Raw genomic sequence first — 27,253 nt, 5'->3', positions numbered from 1 at the left:
GTTGCATGATGGGTTGCGCACAGTCAGTTTGATCAGGGAGTATAAAATACCAGAACGCATCGTATTTGTAAGGATAAGCATATCCATTAAGAAGTGAACCCCCAAGGTCTGCACCAAGCCTTTCCAGTGACTGCAATGCATTATTATAGTGAAAAATTAAGATACAATGTGTTTTGCTTTTCAGAATATTCGCAGGTACAAACCACCTTCACAAACCATACGAAGTTGGTAACATCTGTACACTGGTCAAGAGGTGATGAGAACCTCTTCATATCTGGAGGACACGACAATGAAGTAAAACTTTGGGACAGGAGAAGGTAAAAAAGTTAATCTATATAAGAACTCTGTACATTTTCATATGCTTGCCCTTGTATCTGAAATTGCAATAGTATTGGGAGCACCTGGATGTTAAACTTGCATGATTTTAGGCCCATTTTGTAGGTTTTTATCTAATGCCTGTTGTACACCATCAAATTTTTCTTTCAGTCCAATACTTTACAAGTTGTAAAATCTTGTCAAGCATTGTTCAACATTGCTGAAGTTTTGACAAGATTAAAAAAAATTGGCAAAGTTTGATAGCATTTTGTTTATACATGGAGGAAAGGTAAAGAGCAGTTATGGTTCTTGCACAAGCAGTGGGATACATTTTAAAAAAGAAGAGAAACCTGCATTAAACCATAATTTATACTGGAAAAATACTGTATTTGCTCGCATGTAACTTGCCACTGTGTATATCTCGCACCCCATTTTTAACATTTGAAATGCAGGAAAAAAGCCCTGCACACAACTCGCATTAATTTCTGAAATTGACATACATACATATGGTACATACACTAAATAAAGTTTGGGTATTCCGTGGACATGCCTACATTCAATATTGGGACTGTACCAATTGCCGTTGCGGGACTTTGTACGTGACAGTGCAAGAAAAAGCTGCATTTCTTTCTACCTGCAGAACGGTTGAGACTGTTATAACAAAAATACCTAACTCGCAAACCCCCATCCCAAGGCTGCATTCCTAGCCATTTAGTCACACTCAGCCATCCCTCTGACTCTTCCATCTTTGTCAATATGCTTATCGCTGCCTGTCCGGCAGAGGTGATCACGTGAACTAGGAGTGTTTCCCTGTCCAGGCAGTCAGGTGATCACAGTACAGTAGAACCTCGATAATTCGAAATCGGTTAATTGAAAATCCCGCCTAATTCGAAGAAGCTCTCGTTCCCGGAAACATGAGATACTGTTTTGCATGTTATTTAAATGTTTAATTCGAAATACGGATAAATCGTAATTCGAAGTACAATGTCGGTCCCATTACTGAAATTCAGACTTTTAATTCGAAACTGCCTTTACATTTTAAAACAATAGTATGTTATAGAGTAATTTCAACTCGAAATTTATCCGCTCCACGTCATAATAGAACGCGCGTTCCGGAACGTGGAAGGGTAGCTTTCCGCACATACACTCACTTCGGTGAGTCTATAGTGCGCTTCATGATTGCTAAGTAGAATGAAATAGGAATTCTTTTGTATTCAACCGTTTAAGGAACGCCATAATATCACACAACAGGCAGTGTGCAGAAAAACAGAATCTGCGAACACTGGCGATGCCGACAGTTGACGAAAGAACGTACGGTAGCTCATATAATAAATTCGTAGGCACAGAACAATATTGTCATTGCCTGTGAAACTGCATTGCTTTATTTTAATGCAAGCCCAACCGGTCTTATGGTTTTAAATGGGTCATAGTATTGCGTTGCAATGCACATGGGATGGAAGCGAGAAACTTTATCCCCTCGTCATAGGAAAGTTCGATAAACCACAATGTTTTAAGGGCGTCGGGCACTTTCCATGCCAGTACAAAGCATCTAAAAATGCAAACAGTACAGAAATCCAAAAAAATAATGCATTTGCACAGGGGGACCGGCATAATTTATCCTCGTCTTTGAATTGTGCAATTTTTTTTCGTTCGTTGCGTGAGGTTATGTTTGTCAGTGATTTATCCAAGTGCATTATTTGAACATTGTAAATGCACCTTGTTGGATACATTTCGGAAATAGTTTTTTCCATGGCATTTGAAAGGTTTAAACTGTGAATCAAGGTGATTGCATGTATTAATGAGTCTTAGAATAATTTGTGACGCGGCAAGTGTTTACATTTCTGAAGTACGAGAAAAGTGCCATGGCGGGAAATCGTACAAGGATAGAGTCATAGAAAAGTTTGATTTTAAGAGCATCGGGTACTTCCTTTGTAAATACAAGGCATCTAAAATGCATACAGTATAGTAATCCAATTAATAAAGCACTTGCACATGGGGGCCAGCATAGATTTCTCCTCATCTTTGAATCATGCTATTTTTTTTTTTTTTTTTCTTTCGTTGCGTGAGGTTATGTTTGCCAGTGAGATATCTGAGTGCATTACTTGAATACTCTAAATGCACCTTCTTGGATACATTTTGGAAATAGTTCTTTTTTCATGGCATTTGAAGGGTATAAACTGTGAATCAAGGTTAACTGCATGCAGTAACGGGCCATAGAATATTTTGTAATGCGGCAAGGGTTGGTACTTCTGAATTGCGAATTGGCGGTTAATTCGAAATCATGTAATTCGAAGTCCGATTTTTTAGTCCCAACGACTTCGAATTAACGAGGTTTTACTGTATTAGGTATCGTCCATCTGTTGTATTGTCGACAAGTACCCGTATTATGTCTTCACGTTTCATTGTTATTTCTCAGTTAAGTTTTCTTGTGCAGATCGATTTTCAAGTTATGGAGAAACGTAGGTTATACGGTTAGGTTTAAACTCAAAGTGATAAAATATGCTAAAGAACATAGTAACAGAGCTGCTGGTCGAGAATTCAGTGTGACTGAGTTTAATGTTCGTTAATATATAAGTAATAATAATAACAACGTAAACGTTTCCACCTTTTCAATACTAAAATATATTCACAAAATTATAAATTACACGGTACTAGTTTCGACCCATCTAGGGGTCATCATCAGCCGTATTGGAGCAAAGATTACTTTTGGCGAAATCCTAAGAAAATGTTATTTTAAAGAATAACAAGTGAAATGAGATGTTATTATGGTAATAGTTAATAATACAAGGAATATACATACTAAGAGGTTTTTAACAAAGAATAAAGTATAAATGGGGTGTTGTAAAAATTATAATCATGGAAATCAGTAAGTCATTTCAATGCAAGAACTTACTGATTTCCATGATTATAATTTTTACAACACCCCATTTATACTTTATTCTTTGTTAAAAACCTCTTAGTATGTATATTCCTTGTATTATTAACTATTACCATAATAACATCTCATTTCACTTGTTATTCTTTAAAATAACATTTTCTTAGGATTTCGCCAAAAGTAATCTTTGCTCCATTACGGCTGATGATGACCCCTAGATGGGTCGAAAATAGTACCTTGTAATTTATAATTTTGTGAATATATTTTAGTATTGAAAAGGTGGAAACGTTTACGTTGTTATTATTATTACTTATATATTATTCAATACGGACCAAAAACATGAAATTCATAACCTTTAATGTTCGTTACTGGCGTAAACAGAAAGCTGCATTAGAAACCACCAAATGAACACGTAAGGCAAAAACTGGTCTGAGCTTGAATAAGAGTTGCTTCATTATGTTACAGAGTTGCAAAATGATGACTTTAGTATCTTGCATGAGATGCTACATTGCAAAGCCCGCAAAATAGCAATTAAAGGAGGAATCACCTATTTGGATTTGAAAGTGAGCCGGGGTTTGAACCGTAGTTTCATGACACAAGAGGGATTGTATCTGCGAAGGCGAACATCTCTCTGCCAGAGAATGCCAAGCGATTTCAGTGGCAAAATCATGTATTTTCATCGCCATATGATAGCAATGCAGAAGAAAAACAGTTATCTCTTACCTCAAATTGGCAATGCAGATCAAACCCTGAAAAACTTCAATATGCCATGCAACATACCATCAGCAACAAGAAGGGAGAATCTGGTGCGCTTATATGTACAAATGAAAACCTAAACCTGTCTTCCAGTCAGTGTCCAGGTCAGGGATGAAATGAATGAAGCCGCCATCTTGCGATGAGGATAGGAATTGTGCCGGCTACCGACTGAGTGGCAGTGGATCCTCAACTGCCTGATGGTACAGAGACGAGGTCGGACTCGGTCAGTATCCTAAATCATCATTTCTATTATACATAGATTGTGGTATTTTACAGATTTTGATTTGTGCTATTCACAGTTTTGTTGTGGGTCATTGTATTCTATAGAGTAGTATGTACCTGTGGCTTTAATTTAGAACTCGGGTACCTCGTGGTCACACTCCTCTGGGGCAATGATTCATGACTGACAAATTAAATGATATTGGAGTATGTTGCTGGAATGAAAGATGACAGGAAAAGCTGCATTTTCTCCAAGTTTTCGCACTGAGGAAACACATGTGACACTCAGACCTTGAATGATCAAGAGATTGGTTTTTGCGGCAAGACTTATGCCTGCCCACACCATAACAGATCTGCATCTGTAAGCAGCAGGTGTGCAGCTGTCGGATGAAGTAGCTCCCCAAGTCTTCTCCAGACATACGTATGACTATCTGAATGATATATATTCCGATTCCCATAGGCAACTTGAAATATAGTGAAACATCTTTAGTGCGTTCGACATTAATACCTTTTCCCGCTTAATATGTCATAAATTTAAAGTCCCGAGTCTCATCGTATTAAATCTATATAAAAATGTCTCACTTATCACATCATGAATTTTCGCTATTAACGCTCAGTACGATCACATTTCTCCTAGCCTTGAAAATGTTCTTTTCATTTGCTGAATAATACAGTGAGCTGATTTGTACTTGTATTTTGCAATCCATTCAGAAGTTAGGAATTTATTTTGTGTTGAGTGGTACAGTGAAGTGTAGCGAATATTTGTCTTGTGATATGGTAGCCTATATCTGGATTAGGAACATAATCGTGTGAAATTGACTAGTGTGGTGCATATTTGACTTATGATAGCCTAGTTATAGATATAGAAAATGGTCGTGAAATTCCTTACTAATGAAGACAAAATTAAAATATGTCAGAAAGTGGACTGGCGTCTGCATCGTGAACTACACAGAGGTCACTTTTTTTTTTTTTTTTCTTCCTTTACGTCGCACCTACACAGATAGGTCTTATGGCGACGATGGGACAGGAAAGGGCTAGGACTGGGAAGGAAGCGGCCGTGGCCTTAATTAAGGTACAGCCCCAGCATTTGCTTGGTGTGAGAATGGGAAAACCATCTTTAGGGCTGCCGACAGTGGGATTCAAACCCACTATCTCCCGAATACTGGATACAGGCAACAGTTAAGCGACTACAGCTATCAAGCTCGGTGGTCGCAATTGTTGAACTCGCACCTTCGAGTTTTGACTCAATCATTCCAGTTGTTTGAAGTTTATCCAAAATGGTGGCCAAAGTCATTCCTGCCAGTTGCACATGGTCGAGTGCAACATCCAATTCATTGTCAATGAATGTGACCACAAAATAATGCTTTATAACCCACTGCTCCGAAATAAAAGGCTTCTACTAACATTTGTTTTAGAAAGAGTGTGATCTGCAATAACTTTTTTTTTATTGGCCCCCATGGTTATGTTTTTGTATTTTTTTTTTTTTTTCCCCACAACTTTCAGCCCCAGTGGAAAAAGGATTTTCATATTTGTTCTCTCGTATTTTTCACTCCTTGTAATACTTTCCTCTCGTCTTTATAAATGATATACCGTATTTACGCGAATAATCCCTGCACCCTAACTTTAGGTAAGCTTATTTTGAAAAACAAATGCCAACTTTGATGCAAAAAACGCATCCCAATTTCGTGCCTCAAATTTTTTAAAAAATGTGCGGGTATTATTCGCGTAAATACGGTAGTTTACACTGTACACGTGAATACACAACGTAAATACAATCATGTCGGAAAGAATCGTTTTTAATGTTTCCATATCCCTGTTGGATAGATTCTATTAGTATATTCAGTAGTACATTTTCTCACTTAACATGTTATTTTTTGTTGTCCCCTGCAGAAATGTCTTTAATGAGGTTTTACTGTATTTGTCCTGAATGAGCAAATTTATAATTCCAATATAAATGGTCCATAATTGGAAATTATAAATTTTGCAGTTAACTCATTCTTAGTTTCCAGCATTTCACCTTAGTGTGCCAGTTTGAGCTCTTCAGTTGGTAACTAGCACTCCTATCAAGACTCGTGGATAGTGCGTGTAGTGGAGGTCATTGTACAAACTACTTCAAGCGTTTATATTGGAATTATGAATTTACTCATTCAGGACAATTATTTCAAGTTCCCTGTGGAATCAAACCTCTCTGAAGATCCAGAGAAACTGAGAAAAGCCATTTTGATCTCAGTTTTAATGATGGTAAAATCCTGACATTCATCTCCCTGTGGTAGAGAGGGGGCAATGACTGTTTATGGCAATTTTGTTGTGTGCAGGCGTCTAACAAATTAAGGGATAAGAAGATACTCTCTACCAAGCGCCAACAGTCTTCTTGAGGGTTGATGAACGGGTAGAGGTTTGGGCACTCTGTTTTCCTTGAGACAGGAAATGGTCCCAAAAGTCAGAAGAACCTACAACTGGTCAACAGCATTAGGATGCGGAAGGCAAGGGGAAACCACTGCATTAAAGATCCTGAAGGATATCTCTTTAAGCTCATATGGCATGGCTCTGTTTAACGTAAAATTATTATTCAGAGTTTCTATTTCCCCATTCGGATGACTGGGGGGAATGCTTTTAACGCTGCTATGACTAGAAAGCCCGACAGTTTTGTGAAGATCAAAGTGTACAACAACAAAGTTTGAATTGAAGGACATCCAAAGATGGCACAACTGCACTTCAGAAGATGCTTTCCATGCTGCAACATCACGTACAGAGCTGGCTATGTGGACCGCCAACCTCCGCTTGGAGAAGGCACCTCAAGAAGAAGAAGATGGAATGAAAATCTATATTATCTGATGGCCTAGTATGCTTCATATTTTGTAAATGAGACCAAGTCTCGCATAGTGCATCGACGCTGCCTGAGGCTCCCAAGTAGCTTGTGCAGTCGGCTCCACTACATGCAGTAGCAGTGTGTTTTGGTAGATGTGTTAAAGGTCGATCAAATATAAGCATCAACAGTTGGTAGGGCTGGGCCCATGCTTCTATTATGCTTACAAAGGTTGAAATTTCAGTGAGGGTTCCGTCTTTTCAATAAAAAGTGTATCTTGCACAGGATAGTGTTTACAACATGTTTTCATTCAAGGGATTGGTTTCAACACATTTCTGAAGCATCATCATCAGCCTAAATTACAAAAGTAGCAAAATACATAATAGGTTATGATTACAATGTATAAACATCGTGACACATAAAATTATTTTGACAATAGTTTCACATTTAAAAAAGTGAGTGTTTTATAAAATATTTGGCATGTTTCTGCAATGTGTAGGCACATGTAAAAGTCTTGTGAATGTCCGTTATGCTTAGGCGGCACAATTAGCAGTGGGAAGAGCATGCTGTTAGATATTTCCCAAAGTTTCGTCAGTAACGCTCACGATGTCGGAGCAACAGGTGCACCCCTCCACCGCGCAACACATAATTATAAAATTTATTGCTCGTGAAGGAGTTGCAGCGACAGAAATTTGCCACAGATTCACTGCACAATTCGGAGATTAAACATTGTCAAGGACGGGTGTGTGTAAGGAGTGGCGGAGGAAAGGGGAGGCAGCACCAGTGAATGCCAAGACTCGACTGTCAGCTGGCAAAGTTATTGCAAACTTTTTTTTCGATCGGCGAGGCATTTTGATGATTGATTTTTTTGCATGAGCGACACACAATCAATGCTGCTTACTACTTTGAGCTGTTGAACAAGGCGAGGGTTGCATATCGTTGCAAAAGACAAGACCAATCGATTCGACAATGTGCGGTCCCATACTGCACTTCTGTTTCCAAGCTACAGGAAATGCACTGGACTACACTTGATCATCCTCCTTACAATCTGGACTTATCGCCCTGCGATTTCCATTTGTTCGGCCCACTTAGGAGGGCAACGATTTGAAGATGACGAAAGTGTGGAAGACTTTGTGTGCAAGTGGCTGGTGACACGACCCTTTTCTTTTACGATGAGGGCATAAAAAAGCTGCCCATGTGCTGGTACAAATGCATTTCATAAGCAGAAAACTGTGTGAAAAAATAAATTGTAAATGCCTTGTGTTTTTCAATAAATGTATTTAAATAAAAAGTAAAATCCCGTTTATATTTGATCCCCCCCCCCCTCGTAATTACCGACTGATGAGCCCAAATTGGCACACTGGGGCAACCAAGAATGAGTTGGCTTGAGTATTTCAAAATTTTAATAACGGACCTTTTATATTGGAACTGTCTGAATGATACAACACGAAATAGGATTCATTCAAGAGCAGTACATGATACCAATGTAGTACATGATACCAATGTCTTAACTGCCAATACATATGGTCTCTAGCAAACTGCAGTTTCTTGCCATGATGTCATCTGTATAGGGCAGGTTGTCGGTATCTGACATTGGCCTCTCGAAGCCTGTTTCTAACTGTGCGGTCACTAATGCATACTCTAGAAGCCTGCTTGTAGGTCCACCTGGTGCTGTAATATGGTGATTCCGGTGAGCTTGTAGATGCACAAAACCAAACCATTCTGCCCAGGGGTGCGTCTGCCAACTCTTCCACTCTCCTGGAAACATTTCCACAGATATCAAATCATATTCCGAGCAATCTCTAGCATTCTGGCAACATACCTCTGTGAGTAGCCTTCTTGAAGCAGTAAGTGCCTGTATAGGTTTGTGTTGCCTGTAAATAGTGCCGCATTGTGCGAAACACCCCAGGTCTGTGTTACATGTACGAATTTCATTACCTGTGAGTAGTACCATAATGTGTGGAATACCACGAGTCTACGCTGCTTTTGATTAGTACTGCAACATGACAAATAGCATGGTTCTATTTTCCTAGCGATAAGTACCATTGTGAGGGGCTGATGACCTGGATTTTGGACCCGTTTCGACTACAAGCATCATCGATTCAGTATTGTGCTTTAGACGCAGTCCCTTGGTCAGTAATACTATTATTTAACGCTAGTTTCTGGGAATGTGGAGCATTGTGGGTCGGATCCACCGATTGTTTTAACTTCATATCCATCATATTAAAATCAGAGAAGAGCTAAATATAGAACCGTTGGTACAGAACATACAGAAAGCAAGACTGAGGTGGTTCAGACATGTAAAAAGAATGGGAAAGGAACGAGTAGCAAGAAGAGAATTAGAAAGAGAAGTTGAAGGAAAGAGACCAGTTGGAAGATCGAGAAGAAGGTGGATGGTGGTGGTGGTGATTATTGTTTTAAGAGGAAGTACAACTGGGCAACCATCTGTATATATAAAATAAGAGTTTTGTCTGTACATTGCTCAGAATTTGAAAAGAATGGTATTTCTGTATCGTTCATGTCCACAGTAACAAGGAAATGCACTTTTTACTTTTCCGTAATTTCTGTCTGCATGTATGTATGTATGTATGTACACGCATCACTAGAAAACGGCTAGAGAGAATTTAATCAAAGTCGGGGAATAAGTCGCTACAATCTAGGCCATAAATAATTTTATTCATGCTGATTGAAATGGTAGTTTAGAGGAAGGCCTAAAATTTAATTTTCAAATATCTATGTTATTTGTGGTCCTATCTTAATCAAAATCGGTATGCAAAGTCGGGGAATAAGTCGCTACAATATAGGCTGTAAATGATTTAATTCATGCTGAATGAAATGGTAGTTTAGTGGAAGGCCTAAAATTTAATTCTCGAATATTTATATTTTAGTGGTCGTATCGATAAATACTACATAACCAAAGTTATATAGAATTAAATTTCCGACCATTTATGTCTTAAACATTTTTACCGTACCGGCTATGATAACACAGATATTCATGAATTTGTATTTTTGTTGCCAAGTCCATTTCAACGTCGAGCTCGAGAAAATGGGTTAGCAGAATTTAATGAAAATCGGTATACAGAGTCGGAGAATAAGAAACTACAATGTAAGATATAAGCAATTTTATTCACCCTGGATGAAATTGTAGTTTATTGGAAGGCGCCTAAAATATAATTTTTAAATATCTATTTTATTGGTCCTAACGAAAAGTACTACATAACAAAATTTATAGAGAACGTGATTTCCCGTCATTTATGTTTTATTCAGTTTTAACGTGCCGATTATGATAAGAGTGGTATTCCAGAGTCTGAGGGAAGCTAAATGTGAAGGCCTACAATCTCGAAAGCGCATAACATAGATCAACAATAACATTGCATTGACCATTGGTGGTTGTGATGTTCTTTGTCTCTAGATGGGATTACTGCTGCGTACCAAGTACAGTATAATAGCCTGGCTGAATATTGGCGGGAAATAGCCGGAGAGTTAGAAAACTTTCTTCTTTAGCATGCCATTCCTCTGGTTCATACATTTTTTGATACAGCTGGTACTAACACACTGGTTCATCATAGTATTCCAACTGTTCGATCCCTACTCTGATGCGCTGTTTTGAATGAGCAGTGGGCACACTTAAGACAGAGGCACACTTAGTAGAGTTGTAGTAGCCCTGGTCTAGAATAACAATTAGGGCTATTCCAAATTATAGCACCACAGTTCACTAAAAACTCAACATTCAATTTTTTCTTAAAAAAAGCTTCTTCCTCTTCATTTTTATTAAATTCTACATTCATTTAATTCCAAATTAGCACTGAAGAGGGGTTTCTCCTCTGGCTTGAGGGAAAATTTGCCTCCAAGTCAGATAGATATTTCCGCCGCCATTGTAGTGAATTGATACTTATTACAAGTGACTAATCTCATGTTTTAATCCGTATTGAAATCTGTTAGTATACAATAATATAGTTTTAATTATGAATCCACCTGTTCAATACATTATGTATTATGTATGTACAACATTATGTATTAAACAGGTGGATTCATAATAAAACTATATTATTGTATACGAATTGATACTTTCCGACTCATCGGGTACTCCTAGGAAACAGAATAGTAAAAGGTCATAGTTTTTGTCCTGGGAGTCTCCACTATTCGACCCCCTCCCTGCCGAAAAGGGACGAAGAGTGTTCACGGCTCATGGCAGTCTGCGGCTTGGTCATTCCAGCTCTGGAACTTTGGACTGTTAGATCGACAGCTTAGTCCTGTTCGTTAAAAGTGAGAAAATGTGTGGTTTTTCATTTAATCGAGTATTTCATATGAAAGTATTGCTTTTAACCGCGCCATTCCTACTGACGTCATTGTAATGTATGTTCATTTCAGTTGGGAAAACCACTAAGACAGTCTTTCTGAGGATGTAAAAAGGCAGGTGGAGAGTGAGTGTTACCATTATAATGAAAGATCCCCAACAGATTGTGACTGATGGTATGCGAATGGGTCTACCATTACAGTTAAAATTTCCTAACTCAGTCTTCATATGAGAAAAGATGTTTGGGACTTCCCCGTCGCGTTTTCTAGGGTAACGTTAAGAGTTATACAATTTCATACAATCTTGCTCACAACATGTACACTACCTAACCTAGAATTCTGTATACAATGTAGAATTCCGTAGCGAAGCACGGGTACATCAGCTAGTCCTCTATATAACACTAATCAGAGAGAAAACGTGGAAGGGGTCCAACACTTTGAAAAATGAAGCTATCGGCCAAAGGAAGACAAGGGCCACAAAGGGCATGAAAATTAAAGACTCCCTAGGCCTCGCAAACCTAATACCGTCGGGGTAAGAAAAGAATAAAAGTTGACCAAGGGAGGTCAGATAGGATAGATGAAAGTGAGGAGCCTGGCACAAGGAAGTGGAAGTAATGCCAGGACTCAGCTAAGGGCCCCGTGGTCGCCACCCATGCTTCAAAGTTCAGAGCCCCTGGGGCCCCTTTTAGTCGCCTCTTACGACAGGCAGGGGATACCGTTGGTGTTGTTCTACCGCCCGCACCCACATGGGGGGAAGGTGGATGGATCAGAAATGGAAAGACATTAGAGAAGCTGGATTGGATGTGGCAGAAATAATGAAGCAGGAAAAGTGGAAGGACAGCGAGGAGTGGAGGAGGCTTGTTAACCACACCCGGGCGACTGGAGTGGGACATTGATGATGATGATCTATCCATTCATTCTGTAGCGTTGGATTAGAGCCCGTACACATAATAATAATAATAATAATAATAATAATAATAATAATAATAATAAACACAATAATGCAAAAATAATAATAATTACTTAAAATGTGAATAAAGAAATAGTAAAATGATGCAGCAGCAGTGAATACACATCAGAGTATGGAAACGTGATGGATAACTTTCAATATGCAAATTTAAATCAAATACAAGGGAACACTTACAGGCCTAAAAATGACAACTAAGAAAAGATGTGGAAGCTGCTGGAGCCCTATAAGGTCCATGGGAAGGTATGGCGTTATGGGGGAGAAAAGGTTTACGATCATCACCTCGAAACTCATCATATTAACATAATCAAAACCAATATTACAAGAAACAAGATCATGACATAGCAACTGATACTTATGCACAAATGAAGGGTGTTTAAAAGACTTTAACAAAATACAGTTCCATGACACGGAATCAAGACATACTTAAGTAACTTAGAGAAAATTTGTTTTAACATAGAAGGGTGATGCTACATTGCAATGTATAGTTTAAGACGAAAGTAAGTGATAGAACTGAAATTAAGGCAACGGGAACCTAGGGTAAACTCGCACACGTTAAATTTAAAACTTTGAAAATAACATTAAGCAAGGAAATACCGAAATACCAAAGTAATTCAATTAAATCAAACGAAACCAGAAAACATTGAGAATAACATTGAAATAACACTTACCAACAAAAACTAGAGTTCCCGAGGGGAGCCCTCGAGCGCACGCACTCGCTACATCGGTCGGATGTAAATGACGCCAAGCGCATGCATCATTTTTCCGAAGCCGGCAGAAGACCGGAAATAGCCGGATCACAATTAACCAATAAGATCAAACTTACACTAGATTCCTGTTTGCCAATACAATTGCATGACCATATATGGTCATTTCCTGGCCTACTGATGCGAAAGGGATTACATCACCTGTTTCAATATCGGTAACCGCGCGTGTGGTATAGGATGCTTCAAATTCACACCTTACAAAATTTTACATCAGATTACAATTTTGACATACAGAATTACATAAAACTTACATACAAAAAAATCACTGTTTGCATCTTGCAGTGTTCATATTGTTCAATGTTTCTTGATGTTTCCTTATTTAAAAAAACGTACAAACATGTTCCAATTACATAAAAAAAATATTCCAGCAGAGTCCAGAGTTACAACCAAAAATGAAATCCTTCAGCCACATTAAATTTAAAAAAAACTTTAAAATTATATTTCCCATAGTTCCAGTTCTCCGTCCCACCACATATTACACATTCTTCGTCCTCACGTTTTCGAATCTGGTCAGTGGAGAATTCTGGATTTTTAAATTATCATAAGATTTCGTCTCATTTCGTACCATTAGGGGCTGATGTACTAGATGTTAGGCCCCTTTAAACAACAATCATCATCAATTCTATGATACTGTATAGATGATAGTGTTGGTATGATATTTTTAGTACACTTCTAAATACATTGAGTGAAGGTATGGTTATTATGATTTGTTTTCGTGATACATGGTTTATTTTATTTCAGTTTCAGAACTCCTCTCTACAACCTAGGTGGACATGAAGATCAAGTACTGTGTTGTAATTGGTCAGAACCCCAACTGATTGTGTCAGGTGGTGCAGATAAAACAGTACACATATTCAAAACAAAGCATGCAAAGCAGTATATGTTAACGTAATATGAATAAATGAAGTTGGTTAGTTTTACTCTTGTGTACCATATCTGATTGCTCCTTCATCTTCTCCCGAGAACCATTAGCAAGACCAGACATGACAATCTGTCTGTTTTATTCTTTCTCTTATCGTCGCCATAAGACCTATCTGTGTCGGTGCGACGTAAAGCCCATAGCAAAAAAAAAAAAATTATTCTTTCTCTATTTAAAAAAAATGAAATTCACAGCTTAAACATTAACCTCATGCCGTACTTTGATGGAATGTTTCGTCCAATGAGTGGGAGGTGCAAACGTACTTTGACAGACATTTCCACGGGCGCATGGACTACCTATAAACGCATATTTACAGTTACCAAGCCAGTGAGGTTTGTTCTATAAGTTTTAAAATGTAACCAACAGATGTCAGGAACTACCTGAACTTCATTTTTATATCACAAATGGTTAACTCGCCCCTGGAATAAGAAAAGTAAAATGCATTTCACCACATATTATTTGTAAAGTAATATGACAGCGCCCTGGAGTGGCGTGAATGATGTTATTCGTGATTGGCTTGAAGAATATTGATGTTGAGATTCACAATGAAAGTGTGCGAAGTGAAAATAATTCATCTTCAAATGTTATTGGTGAAGGTGAATCTGATTCTGTTTCCAGAGAGCCGGCACCTATGGATAATTAGACATTTACACAACGTTCACCATTAATGTCATTAATGACTGGAATTGGGAACTTGAGAATAATAAACCTACTGATGTTGCATGTAAGCCAGTTTATGAAATTCACTCTGTGGTAAAGAGAAGGTTAGGAGATAAGCCAACAGAAATGTAAGTGGTCATTGAATTTCTAACCCCACAATTCTGGGATCATGTAAGAAAAGAAAGTAGTGCTTATGTTTGTAAATATTGTGCATATTTGCCAAATTTCCCTCACACTGCTAATATCCGCTGACACCTCAGAGTCGATATACTCGCTACTACTCATCAGAAATGGCTCCAGTTCAGAATAAATTATAGCTATCCAGGTGATGCAGAATGGTGCAATATGGGGAATCTGCAAGGATACCTCATTAGAGTACCTCAAATAAGAGGTTGCTTTGTATGTGGATGCCTACTTTTTTAAGTTTTCTGTACATAAAAGGACATCTCCAAACCATACATGTAGGGTGGAATGCAAAAAAAGAAAAATGTTTATATGCGTGCAACATCGGTATATATATTCATCTACATTTTCTAGTATCTGACGAAAGTAAAATCTTGTTTATTTATCAAGAACGATGGTGCAATAGGCTTGGAGGAGAAAAGTTTTCTGTTTTGAGAAAATTAGGTTACTTTGTTACTTCCGGGCATCATGATTCAAATTTACGAACTCGATGCATTTGCTACGCCAGAGCACAAGCCACTGCCGTGCTTCTGAGAAGAGACGAGGAGGGAGGGGAAGTGGGGTGTATGATGGTGGTGGAGATAATGCTCTGCGCGTATGCACAAGTTTCCTTGTTCGCACAGGATTGTCCTTGTCTCTTACAGGCAATATTCACAGTTTGTTTATTAAACAGCCTTAACTGCACACATAGTACAAGAACACACTGTTATTAAGACGCACTTGTCAGTCAAGGAATGCACCAGATTGTTTCTCCTCTCGTCTGTTGGTTGCAGTAAAGTTCTTTATTATTTAACTTGCTCGAAGATGCAGCGCTGCTGCACCATGATTGTGTATTCCTTCACTCCCATCATTGTAAATGGAATAAAATACTGAACGAAGGAAACAGTACGCGAAATGGTTTCGATACAGTAGATGTTCAATATGCCCACCTCCTACTTTGATGCACAGTTCACAACAGTGTAGCAGTGACTTTTGGACTCTGTTCAGGATGTGCGGTGTGTCGTCACGAGGGAGGGTAGCCTTCTGGCAAATACTGTATGTCCAGTTTACAAAGAATTTTGTGGCAATTCACTTTTAACCAACTGAACAAAACAAGAAGCAGATTTACCAACTGCTGCATTGGTAATATGTCCTACCTTTCTCACGGTAGGAGGCATGAACGCTAACAACTGGCTTAGACATTAAGGATTAGAACAGCCCGCGATGTAATCAATACCAAGCGGATACAAATTGACCATCATAGTAGCGTGCAACCTATCACTCCAAAATATTTGCCATTATTCGTGTTTTCTGCTTACTTTTACACTTATTGGCTTTGCAGATTATTTGAGACGCCTTTTTTTTAAATTAACATATTTATTAACTGCATGCTCCATTACAATTTAAGTAATACTACATGCATTATTATTCATTTGTCGTCATGATTACATTTTTTATTCATCATGTTACCTGTACCTACATGTTTGATTTTAATGTGTCTAGCCTAGAAACATCATGTTACAGTTTTTTTTTTTTTTTTTTTTTTTTTCTAATGAAAATGTTCTTTCTTGACGTAACTATGCCCTACATCAGGTTATCAAAATTGATACACTTCACAAACAGTTTAAAGAACTTTAATAGTTACTTATAAGTTCATTCTTGCTTGTAGGCCAGTGGCCTCCTGAGTTGAATACATTTGTTTTTAGGTTTATCCTTTCGTGTTTTAATAATTCACACTCATATAGGATGTGGTCCACACTTTGTGTTTCTTTGCCACACCGACACATCGCATGCTCTTGGATTTTAAATCTATGCAGATAGGACCCTATTTTTCCATGCCCTGTCATCATAACTGTCATATTGTGGCATAAGAGAATTTTTTAGTCAAGTCTCGCTTTAACACCCGGAAAATATGCTTTCGTTATTGATCCATTGGAGGTTTTTCTCCACTCTTCTTCCCACAATTGTAAACTTCTCTCACGCAATACCTTTTTTTACTGCACCATCAAGAATTTGATCGAAAGTCACTTCTAGGTCTGTCCTGCTGGCTGCTTGTTTCACCAATTGATCAGCAGTTTCATTGCCTTCTGTGCCGACATTAGCCTTAACCCATGAGAAGTGTATTTCCCAGTTTTGTATTTGTGGATCTCTCATCTTCCTTCTGATCTCTTCTACGAGATTGTTGCTTTTTCCATTGTTTTTGAGTAGGTCCAGGGTTTTTTTTTACTATCAGTGTAAATAATTGCTGCTCTATTTTCATGATTGATGCTTTGTAATTTCTCAAGTGCCTTCAATATTGAGTATCGTTCTGCTTGATTATTTGAACAGGTATTGTGTAATTTGAATTGGTATTGTTGAGGAGGTTCATGGTGACTGTACAGAATTATTCCAGATCCAACTCTAGCCTCGCTTTTGCTTCCATCTGTATATATTTGGAATGGGTAGTGTATGTCAGCCATTTTGTCCTGTATTTTAATTGTTTGAGCCGGGTGAAACCATTGTTTATAACACATCCTGGAATTAAGTTTCAGAGTCTCTTTTCCCACTACCATTTCTCCAGTCTGTTATGTTATGTCATAGTGCCTGGCAATTTCTCCAAGTTCTATTATGATGGGAGTTAATCCGGTTATGATACATAGTGTCTCATGTGATGTACGGTAGGCTTTAGCTATTTTAATGTTTATTAGTCGTTGCACTCTTCTTAATTTCATTGCATTATACAACTTGGTTGTGGATTGTATCCATAATGGTATTCAGTAAGACAGCTTTAGGACTGGTATTTTCTGCAGCCGAATACTGCACCTCAGTTCGATTAAACAGTTCTCATGTGAAGCAGATTAAAACCCACCCTAGTTACAGTATGAGATTAATCAGTGGCTTTATCAGAGTCACATCTTTCCATTGTATTCCAGTTCTCAAATATGTCAAACAACGACATTTACGAAGGCAACATTCTCTTGTTAGAGAATGTAGGAAAATTACGGCAAATCTGAATTTATAATACCAATCAACATCTATATCATCAAAATCTGAATTTGCCAACTCAACCTCCAGAGATACAATGCAATTCAGATGTCTGCCTGTCAACCATGCACGCAGTTTAGTAGAGAGCCATTTTGACTTGAATGCTCAATGGAGAGAAAAATGGACCTTTAAAGTGGTGATGGGCAGTCTGAGATGAGCGCAAGCACTGTCTCTCGCAAGAAATTTCAAGAGAACTCGAGAGCATTGCCTGTGCATTGTGCGGCGAGTGGCGTATCATAGGCTTACAGGTAGTCTGAGCTGATTGTTGTTTGTGCTGAGTATGCGAATAGCTGACCACAGCCTTTCCCCACTCCGTAAATACGTGTCAACAAGCGACTAGGGCATTCATTTCTACCGAGGTCTCTCTTGTTGCAGTATAACCTAATTATCTACGATACGCATTGTGGCATTGTGTGCGGTGGTAAGTAAACGAATGAGTAGGCTAAGTACAGAAAATGACAGCTGCTGTAGGTGTACATCATTATCAGAACCCACATTCAATATCCATCTGTCTAGTGTTGTGTTTATCGACATTATGGTGACGAAGGTAATGATTTATAGAGTAATCACGTCATAGTTAGGCACTCCGGTATATGACGGTGCAATGTGTAATTATGTCTAAATGTACGTGGAAACTTTAAGACGATGTCTGAAATACAACGGAAGTCGTGGACGTGGGATTATTATGAAGAGGTGTTGTTTGTTCCAAAGAAGTAAAATTCATCAGCAGAAATACTTATGGGATGATCCAACACTTAAAAGCACATAATATCACTGAAGGGGAATCATCACAGAGAACACCTCCAGCCCAGTCTGCATCACAAGAAGCTACTCTATCGACAATTGTGAGGTATCCAGGTAGGTGTATATCCTATTTACAGTTATTAACAAATTATACAGGGTTATTCATCTAAGATGTCCATCTCAAATAACTCATGAACTGTTTAAGATACTGACATTCTGTTTTCTCTTTTGTTGATGGTATTAAGGGGCTAATAGTTGAACATGCAGCACTTTTCCAGGCTTTTGACAAACTTTATTGGCACACACGTTTCTATATGGAAACACTGTTTCACGCAACAACTGCTGATATTCAATCAAGCTTACGCTCGTAGTTACTGCGACGTTGCACAGGAGAATCGGTCTCGAGATGGTCGCGAGAGTCTCAAGATTTGTGACGTCAGTCTCGAGCGAGATCATTACCCATCACTACTTTAAACTCAGCCCTCAGCATAGATCGTTCCAAGACTAGATTATTTAGGTATCCATTTCTGGGCTTGATCTTCTTGAAAAAGCATATGATAGTGTTCCTCGAAACAAGATATGGGAATGTCTGGAAGACCTAAAGGTGCCAAAGTACTTTAATGACAAATTCAAGATGCTATACCAGAAGTGCTACAGCTGCATCCAGATAGGCAACGGACGATCAAAATGGTTTGAAACAGAGAGAGGTGTCCAACAAAGAAGTGCCCTATCACCACTCCTGTTCATAATAGTAATGGACAAGGTCATAAAATCTGTCAAGAAAATGAACAGTGAACCAAACACCCTGGTATTTGCTCATGATGTGCTTTTATGGGGAGAGACAGAAGCTGAAGTTCAGAAGAAATTTAACAAATGGAACAATACATTCAAAAATTTTGGACCGATGATGAGCAAAACAAAGACAGTGGATGGCCATCAACAGGGAAAGAACAAGCTCAAACATATTTCTGGAAGGAGTGAAAATCGAATCAGCTTCCCACTTCAATTTCCTCGGAAGTACAATCTTGAAAGACAACACCATTAGGCAGGAAATACTCAGCAGGACACAGAAAGCATCAAAATTCTACAGTCAAGTTAGAAATCTTCTCTGGGACTGCAAATTACCACAAAAAGCGAAAACAATCATGTACCACATTTACTTCGTACCACTCCACATGTACCCTATACTAAACAAAGACTTCAGCAGAATCCAAGCAACTGAAATGAGATTCAGTAGAACCATGAACCAACCTACGAGAAAGGGCAAGATCAGAAATGAAGTGAACAGGAAAGTAGCTGGTATCGAGGTTCCCATTCTTCTTCTTCTATGGCTCTACAGTTCAATTGTGAACCTTGGCCTCTTCAACAATCTTCCACCATTTATCTTGATCCAACGCTAAAACTTTCCAATTCCTATAGCCCATTTCCTGAAGACCTTCAGTAACTCGATCCATCCATCTGGTTCTCGGTCGACCTCGTCCTCTCTGTCCCCCTGGGTTTCCATTTAATATCTTTTTAGGCACTTCCGTATCACTCATCCGTGCTACATGCCCGGCCTACCTCAGTCTGGCTGATTTCACTATTCTTCTAATAGGTGGGTCTTTATAAATGTTGTACAATTCATGATTGTACCTCCTCCTCCTTGTTCCTCTTTCACAGACTGGGCCGATGATTCTTCGAAGTATCTTTCTTTCGAAGGTATCCAGCATTCCAGTATCTTTTGCTGTTAATGGCCAAGTTTCCGAGGCATATGCAAGCACAGGTCTTATAAGTGTTTTATAGATGGTTAATTTAGTGGTACGGGTCAAGAGCCTTGAGGAGAGAAGCCTTGTTAGAGCAAAATAGGCTCTGTTGGCTGCTATTAATCTCTGTTTAATTTCATGAGAGGTATAATTTGAGTACGTGACTGTTGATCCCAGATATTTAAACTGCTCAACTCTCTCAAAGGTGTAATTGCCCACGGTTATTGAGGGTGGCATGTTCTCCTTACGTGCTTTCCCAGCAGCCATATATTTAGTTTTCTGCTGGTTGATGTTCAGTCCCATTTTCCTACTGGCCTGTTCAAGGGCGATGAATGTCTCTTCCATTGCCTTTCGAGTTCTTGCCACTATATCTATATCATCGGCATAAGCAAGTATCTGCACTGATCTCCCCTATTCAGGATGTTCCCTTCCCACCTGAGCATTTAGATCACCAGTGAGTTCATAGAACAATTCTTTCTTTTCTTCCTCAGATTCTTCTGTTGGTGCATGGGCATTAATTATAGAGTAATTAAACAATTTACCCTTTATCCTGAGTACTAACATTCTTGGACTAATAGGTGTAAACCCAATTACAAGCTGCTTTAGCTGGTGGTGTACCACAAATCCTGTGCCGAACTATAGCTACAGCTATAGAATATACTAGCTTCTCGCTTTTCTAGAATTCCACTTCCGGTCCACCTTACTTCTTGTGGAGCTATGATACTCTTTTTCAGCTTCATTGTTTGGTTTAGCAGCACCTTGAGGGCTCCTGAGCGATACAAGGATCTCACATTCCAGGTTCCAATATATAAATCTGACTTACGCTTTATATTTCTTTTCTTTCTTTCATGCACTGATGGTCGATTATCATTGTCCTTTCCCACGCCAAGTTTGTCTCCATTGATCAGTCCGACTTTCTTTCGTTGAAGTTTCGCAACTTGACCTTTTTTACCGAGCGGGGTGTCAGCCCTACGTCCAAACTCTTCCGGAGGACGGGTAATTTTTAATCAGGGGTTTCTTCCCTTAGCCTTTGGAGAACGAACCCCACATACTACAAGGCAGCAGCATCTTCACCATAGCCCCGTTAGCCGCCACTTTTCAGGGTTCCTGCTGGGCCTTCACAGCTACCGAAGCGCTCATGGGGCACACGCAGTCCCCACTGTACATCACCTCACCAGGCAATCCCTTACTTTATGACGTTGCCCGTCTCCCACGACGTGGACGAGGGGTTGGACTTATGGGAGACATCGAGGTTCCCATTACCAGTGTCATAAAGAAACGCAGACTTCAGTGGTATGGGCACATAATGAGAATGAACAGGGAAAGACCTGCCAGAAAATATTTTGACCTTAATCTCATAGGAAGAAGACCACAGGGAAGACCAAAAAAATGCTGGATAAAGACTGTAAGATCAGATGTGGAGGAGAGTAGACACAAATGGGAGGATGTACTGAAACAGAAGATGGCGAGTGCTTGTACACCACAGCCGGAAAATGGAGTTGGAAAATGATGATAATTGTCCAAGAAAAACATGGACTGCACTTGGTGAAGCAACACACCAATCAAGGAATCTCTGCTGAGTTTCCCCTCGTGCGGGATAAAATAAGCATCCTCCCAGTGTGAACGTTTTCTTTCTTAATCTATTGGGCATATTACGTATGAATGTAGAGCTCGGGCATAGAAGGACAAGATTCCGACTTTCTTCTTTCAACACCCTCTACCATTCAGCGGACAGAGTCACAGGATCATCAAATGTAAGCATTTCATTGTTCCCTTGAGCTGTTTATTTGCTTATATTGTAAATATATGTCTATTCATCAGCCCCGTTTCGTGACACAGAGTTGGGGATGAGAAAAGATGAAATTATGTTGCAGGTATTTACGGCCGGATGCTCATCCTGAGGCTAATGTCATTTGAAGGGCTAATGAAGATTAAATGAATGACAGTGAACGAAATTGAGCAAGTAGGTGGAAGGAATTGGATGTGGTTTTTGAGTAGGTGAAAATGGCAAACCACAGAAAACTATTCCCAGGACAGACGACGGTAAGGTTCGAACCCACTCGTCTCTTGAATACCCTAGTGTGACCACTCTGCTCGATATTTGTATATATTGTAAATGTTTTGAATATCCGGCTCCTTGGGTGAATGGTCGGCATAGAGCTCTTTCATAGGGCCCCGAGTTTGATTCTCGGCCAAGTCGGAGATTTTAACCTTAAATGATTAATTCACTTAGCTCGGGGACTGGATGTTTGTACTGTCTCCAACATCCCTGCAACTTATACACCCCACGCAACACTATCCTCCAGCACAATAAACACAGTTTCCTATAACAAGATAGAAGGTCTTAATGATTGAGTTATTTCACCTTTACAATACAATGTTATTTCTTTTTTTACTTTATTTTTAAAAAAGGGGCATGTTTCATCACTTCCTTATGAGACATCTTCAGACTAAAATATTACGATGGTAAACACATGATATTCTTAACACTAAAAATAAAAAATAAAAACCTTAAAATTTTAAGAGTCAAGATGACAATCTGTCATATATAAACAAAGTTTTAAAAACAGTTCATGTTGTTAAAAATTATCTGAAGACCAATTACTAAATGATGAAAGTCCCATTGAGTTTTGATACTCAAATGAAAATTAATAAGATGATCACAGCATTCTAAAATCGGAAATAAATCTTGAAATTAGGTCAATGTCATCTCATGTTGGAAGCTTGAATATGTGTCTGGTTAAACAGGGCTTGTTTTTTTAGGTGGAATTACTCAATATGTTGGATTATGTAGCCAGACAATTTGTGCGATCCATATATTATTGGTGTATGAAAGATTGAACCACACACAAGCCGACCGGACAAGAGAGAGAGATAAACAGGGCGGAGAAAATCTTTCATACAACAATAATATATGGATCGCACGTATTGTGTGGCTACATAATTCAACATATTGATCATTAAGACATTTTATCTTGTTGAAGCTGACAATACGGATTAATTATGAAATGTATTTCTTGTGGCAGATTCTTATACACACAAATGCCGCCTCCCACCCACCCCCACCCCTTATTGGAGGGTTTGTCTTACAAGGGCTGCACCAGGCTAGCAATAGACACAGGATAAGAATTATTTTAAATTTAAATGTATTTTACGGTACTAGAACATGTATGTTGAGAGATAAATAAATAATCATTTATGAGTTCAGTTATTCAAAAAGGTTTATTAGCTGTTACGAATGGACTAAGAGCAGCTTCTATGCTAAATATCACTATCATTGGTGGTGGTAGTGATTATTGTTTTATGAGGAAGTACAACCGGGCAACCATCTATATATTAATTTTTTTATGAAAACTAAAGTCAGTCAGTCCGGCCATTCTATCCGGGCGATTTCCTTCATTCTTTTTTTAACTGAAAAGTATTCATGCACAGGTTTGTCATCAGGTACTATAAATCACTTAACTTCCACCTTCCTCAAATGATTTGATTTTTCAATTTTTTGTCTCTTTGAAGCAATCATATCTTTGGTTCTAATTGAGGTACGGTACGGAGTTTGTTTTGGCCTAAGAACACTCAGTGGATCAAGATCCTTCATTTCAGCTCTTAACTATTCAAATTTGTTGAAAGTTATGAGTGCACATTCAATTTGTCATCTCATTTCTTCAACATTTTTTCTCATTGAAGCAATCATATCTTTCGTTCTAATTGGTCTAAAAACACTCAGTGGATCAAGCTCTTTCTTTTGAGGTAATAACCACTTAAATTATTAGATTCTGAGAAAAGTTATGAGTACATTTGTCTCCATGGAACATTTAATTCAATTTCTTTGTGTGATGTATTTTCAAGTGTTTTGTTGACATAATATTACATTCTATTACCACAGCAGATCATGTGCTTTATTTCATTAACTCGAAACTTTGCAAATACATCCGTGAGGATAGTAACGAATAACACCATACTTTGTACATTGCGGGCGGAGCCAGCGGGAAACTGCTAGTCCTCTATTAAGACTAATCGCGTAGATAATTGGAAAGATCCGCAGAATGAAGTTATCGGTAAAAGAGAGAGAAGGGCATGGAAATTACTTTCTAGCTCTCCTTTAAACAAATACCTTTGGGGTCGGAAGAGAACAAGAATTTGCTAAAGGAGGCTGGACAGGAAGGATAATGTGAGGAGAGTGACACAAGTAAGTGGATCTAATGCCAAGCTCGGCTAGAGGAAACGTAGTCGCCTACAAACTGTCCCAAGTTCTAAACCCCCCTGAACACTCTTTTAGTCGTCTCTTACGACAGTAAAGGAATAAGAACACGGATTATTGATTGAGTGAACTTCACTCCGACCAAGGACAGGGTAACGATTGTGCTGTAGATATTTTAGATGATTAAATTCCATAAAATTCATCGATAGACTGAATCTTTGTACAATTCAATACTAAAGTTTAAGTGCTCATGAAATTGATAATTCACTTCGTGATTTTTCGTGTCTTATTTCATCGCAAGTATGCAGAATTTCCAAGGTTAATACAGAAACTTTACTATTTTACACAGAATATTTTTATTCTGGCCTTTGTCCAATTTCATTTGGCGTCGGCTCTCCAAGTCTAATTCCTGAAGCTCCATGTTATTGTTGGACTTAGTTGGGCTTCCAACAGGTCTTTATTTACGACGGACATACAAGTTTGACGAGCCTTTATTGGACCTCTCGATTGAATTCTTATTTCCATTAATGACCGAATAATACGATCTTCTCTGTTTCTCATCACATGGCCGTACCATCTTTCCTCTACCCTTGGGAAGATATTCAGCAACGGACTTTGAAATTGCCATGAATGGTTGTTTCTCACTTTGTCTAATAGAGTGACTCCACTGACTTATCTCGGCATTTTCATCTTGGTTCTTGGCTGCATGTAACTTCCTGCGTCTTTACAGGACATCACTGTATGGCAGGTAATGCTGTTTTATAGAATTGAAGCTTTCTTATTACATGAATTCTCATTATTTTCTCGTTTGTTTTACGTAGTACCGACACACTCGCCTGGTTTGAAGTGAGAAATCACGGAAAACCATATTCAGGGCTGCCGACATTTGGGTTCGAGTACACAATCTTCCGAATGCAAACTCACAGCTACGTAAAATAACTGTGTAGCCAACACGCTAGGTATAGGAATGCTAATGTCGCACAATATTCCAGGCACAGTGGATTAAGCGGTTACGTTACAATTTAGTGAAACGGAGAAAAACGGCTTCAATTTTTTTTTTTCGTTTTCTCTGCACACTTTTGCAGTCTGTTCATTCGAAATTTTAGGGTTTTATTGACGTATCTGTAACGTGTCATACGAAAGGGAATTTCAAAAATCAACCGAAAATGTCATCTTCATCCACTGACAGATTCCGAGGATAGCGTATCCTATTCGCGTAAGAACCTGTTACGTGCAAGCACAAAGTCCACATTTATAGGGCTCATCACGTAATTCGTAGATGGATTTCTCACATAAGGCACTGAAATGATTTGAAGTCGTAGAGATACAAAAGCAATAGGCCGGAAAACAAAGACTCTGGAAAATCTTTTCTAGAATAAAACTTTAGAAACAGCTATCTCGCGAATTAACGCTCATTTAAAATATGAGTGCGATCAAGCCAAAAGTACTATACAATAATGTTGTTTGTCTTTTGCGTGTTCAGTTACTGATCCACAAAATATCTACAACGTTATTAATATAAGGGAGTTAGTATTGATAGTTTTCACTTACAGTTATTTGAAGAACTGCAAGAGATTCGAGTCCACGGATTACCTACGTTCCAGCAGACCATCACTAACCGTAGGCGTAGACCTTCCGCCGACTTAAGGAACTATCAAGATGGAAACAAGCTAGGAGGAAATTTGGAATGCTTCCTTACCAGTGAATGTGCATCTAATTCAGGACCCTACTGCTCAAAGTCTCTGTCCACAGAGGACTGGTGCATAAGCAATACTAAATCGCTTCCGAACTCCGGGAAGATGTGCGTACCTAATGCACAAACAGAGATTGGCTGTGTCACCACCCTGGATTGTTGAGCAATATACCAGAATACTCAGCACAACCCCGAGTATTCATATAGACCTTTTGACGGAGGACTATCGGAAATGTATCGAGTTACTCCAGAAGCAGAAAAGTACCCATGTAAAAGCATCATCAATCATCAAAAGTATCTAAAAGGTATAGGTGCCCAATTATAGTTCATCATTACTTTGTTTGTTATTGTATAAATGTTTTTTTATTACAACAATATTATTTTGTGTGTGTCATAAGAAATAATGATAATAACAATAATGTCGGGCTGAGTGTCTCAGACGGTTGAGGCGCTGGCCTTCTGACCCTAATTTGGCAAGTTCGATCCTTGCTCAGTCCGTTGGTATTTGAAGGTGTTCAAATACGTCAGCCTCGTTTCGGTAGATTTACTGGCACGTAAAGGAACTCCAGCGGGACTAAATTCCAGTACCTCGGCGTCTCCAAAAACCGTCAAAACTAATTAGTGGGACGTAAAACAATAATAATAATAATAATAATAATAATAATAATAATAATAATAATAATAATAATAATAATAATAATAATAGCACGAATGCTTCTTTGCTGCATTTTTAATGATCTTCTCTTGTAAAACTTAATCACCTTCAGTCTCTCTCTCTCTCCATCTCTTACTATAATTGTAGCAATGTTATAGAATAACATAAGAAAGTGTCGTTTTTTTTTTTCAAGCAGTCAGTTGCCAGAAAGGATGAAAGTGAAGGAGTTCATGATACGATTTGTATTTTCTACTCCAGATGGACAAACAAGAAAGAGGTAGAGGAAAACGGGGGCCGGGGGGGGGGGATGAGAAAGTAAAAATAAAAGGCGCCTCATGCTTGATACGTCTACGTAGAACTTGGGATGTCCATCACTAAATTAGTGATGGCACTAATATCTGCACGCGAATTATCAACATGTATACCGACTTTTAAATTTGAAGGACCAATTTCTG

General features: G+C 38.6%; 1 protein-coding gene across 1 annotated transcript in view; it reads left to right on the top strand.

Annotated features, from left to right (window-relative positions):
* Positions 1-13,921, top strand: part of LOC136881293 (ribosome biogenesis protein WDR12 homolog) — a 74,281-nt gene extending 60,360 nt beyond the window's left edge. The window contains exons 8-9 of the mRNA XM_067154088.2: positions 185-317; positions 13,743-13,921. Of these exons, the coding sequence (XP_067010189.1) occupies positions 185-317; positions 13,743-13,893 (284 nt within the window). The 3' untranslated portion in view covers positions 13,894-13,921. The remainder of the gene's footprint in view (positions 1-184; positions 318-13,742) is intronic.
* Positions 13,922-27,253: the final 13,332 nt, after the last annotated feature.

Source organism: Anabrus simplex, chromosome 9, assembly GCF_040414725.1.
Source record: "Anabrus simplex isolate iqAnaSimp1 chromosome 9, ASM4041472v1, whole genome shotgun sequence".
NCBI lineage: Eukaryota > Metazoa > Arthropoda > Insecta > Orthoptera > Tettigoniidae > Anabrus > Anabrus simplex.
Note: the sequence above shows the minus strand (reverse complement) of the source record. Positions and strands in the feature narration are given on the sequence as shown.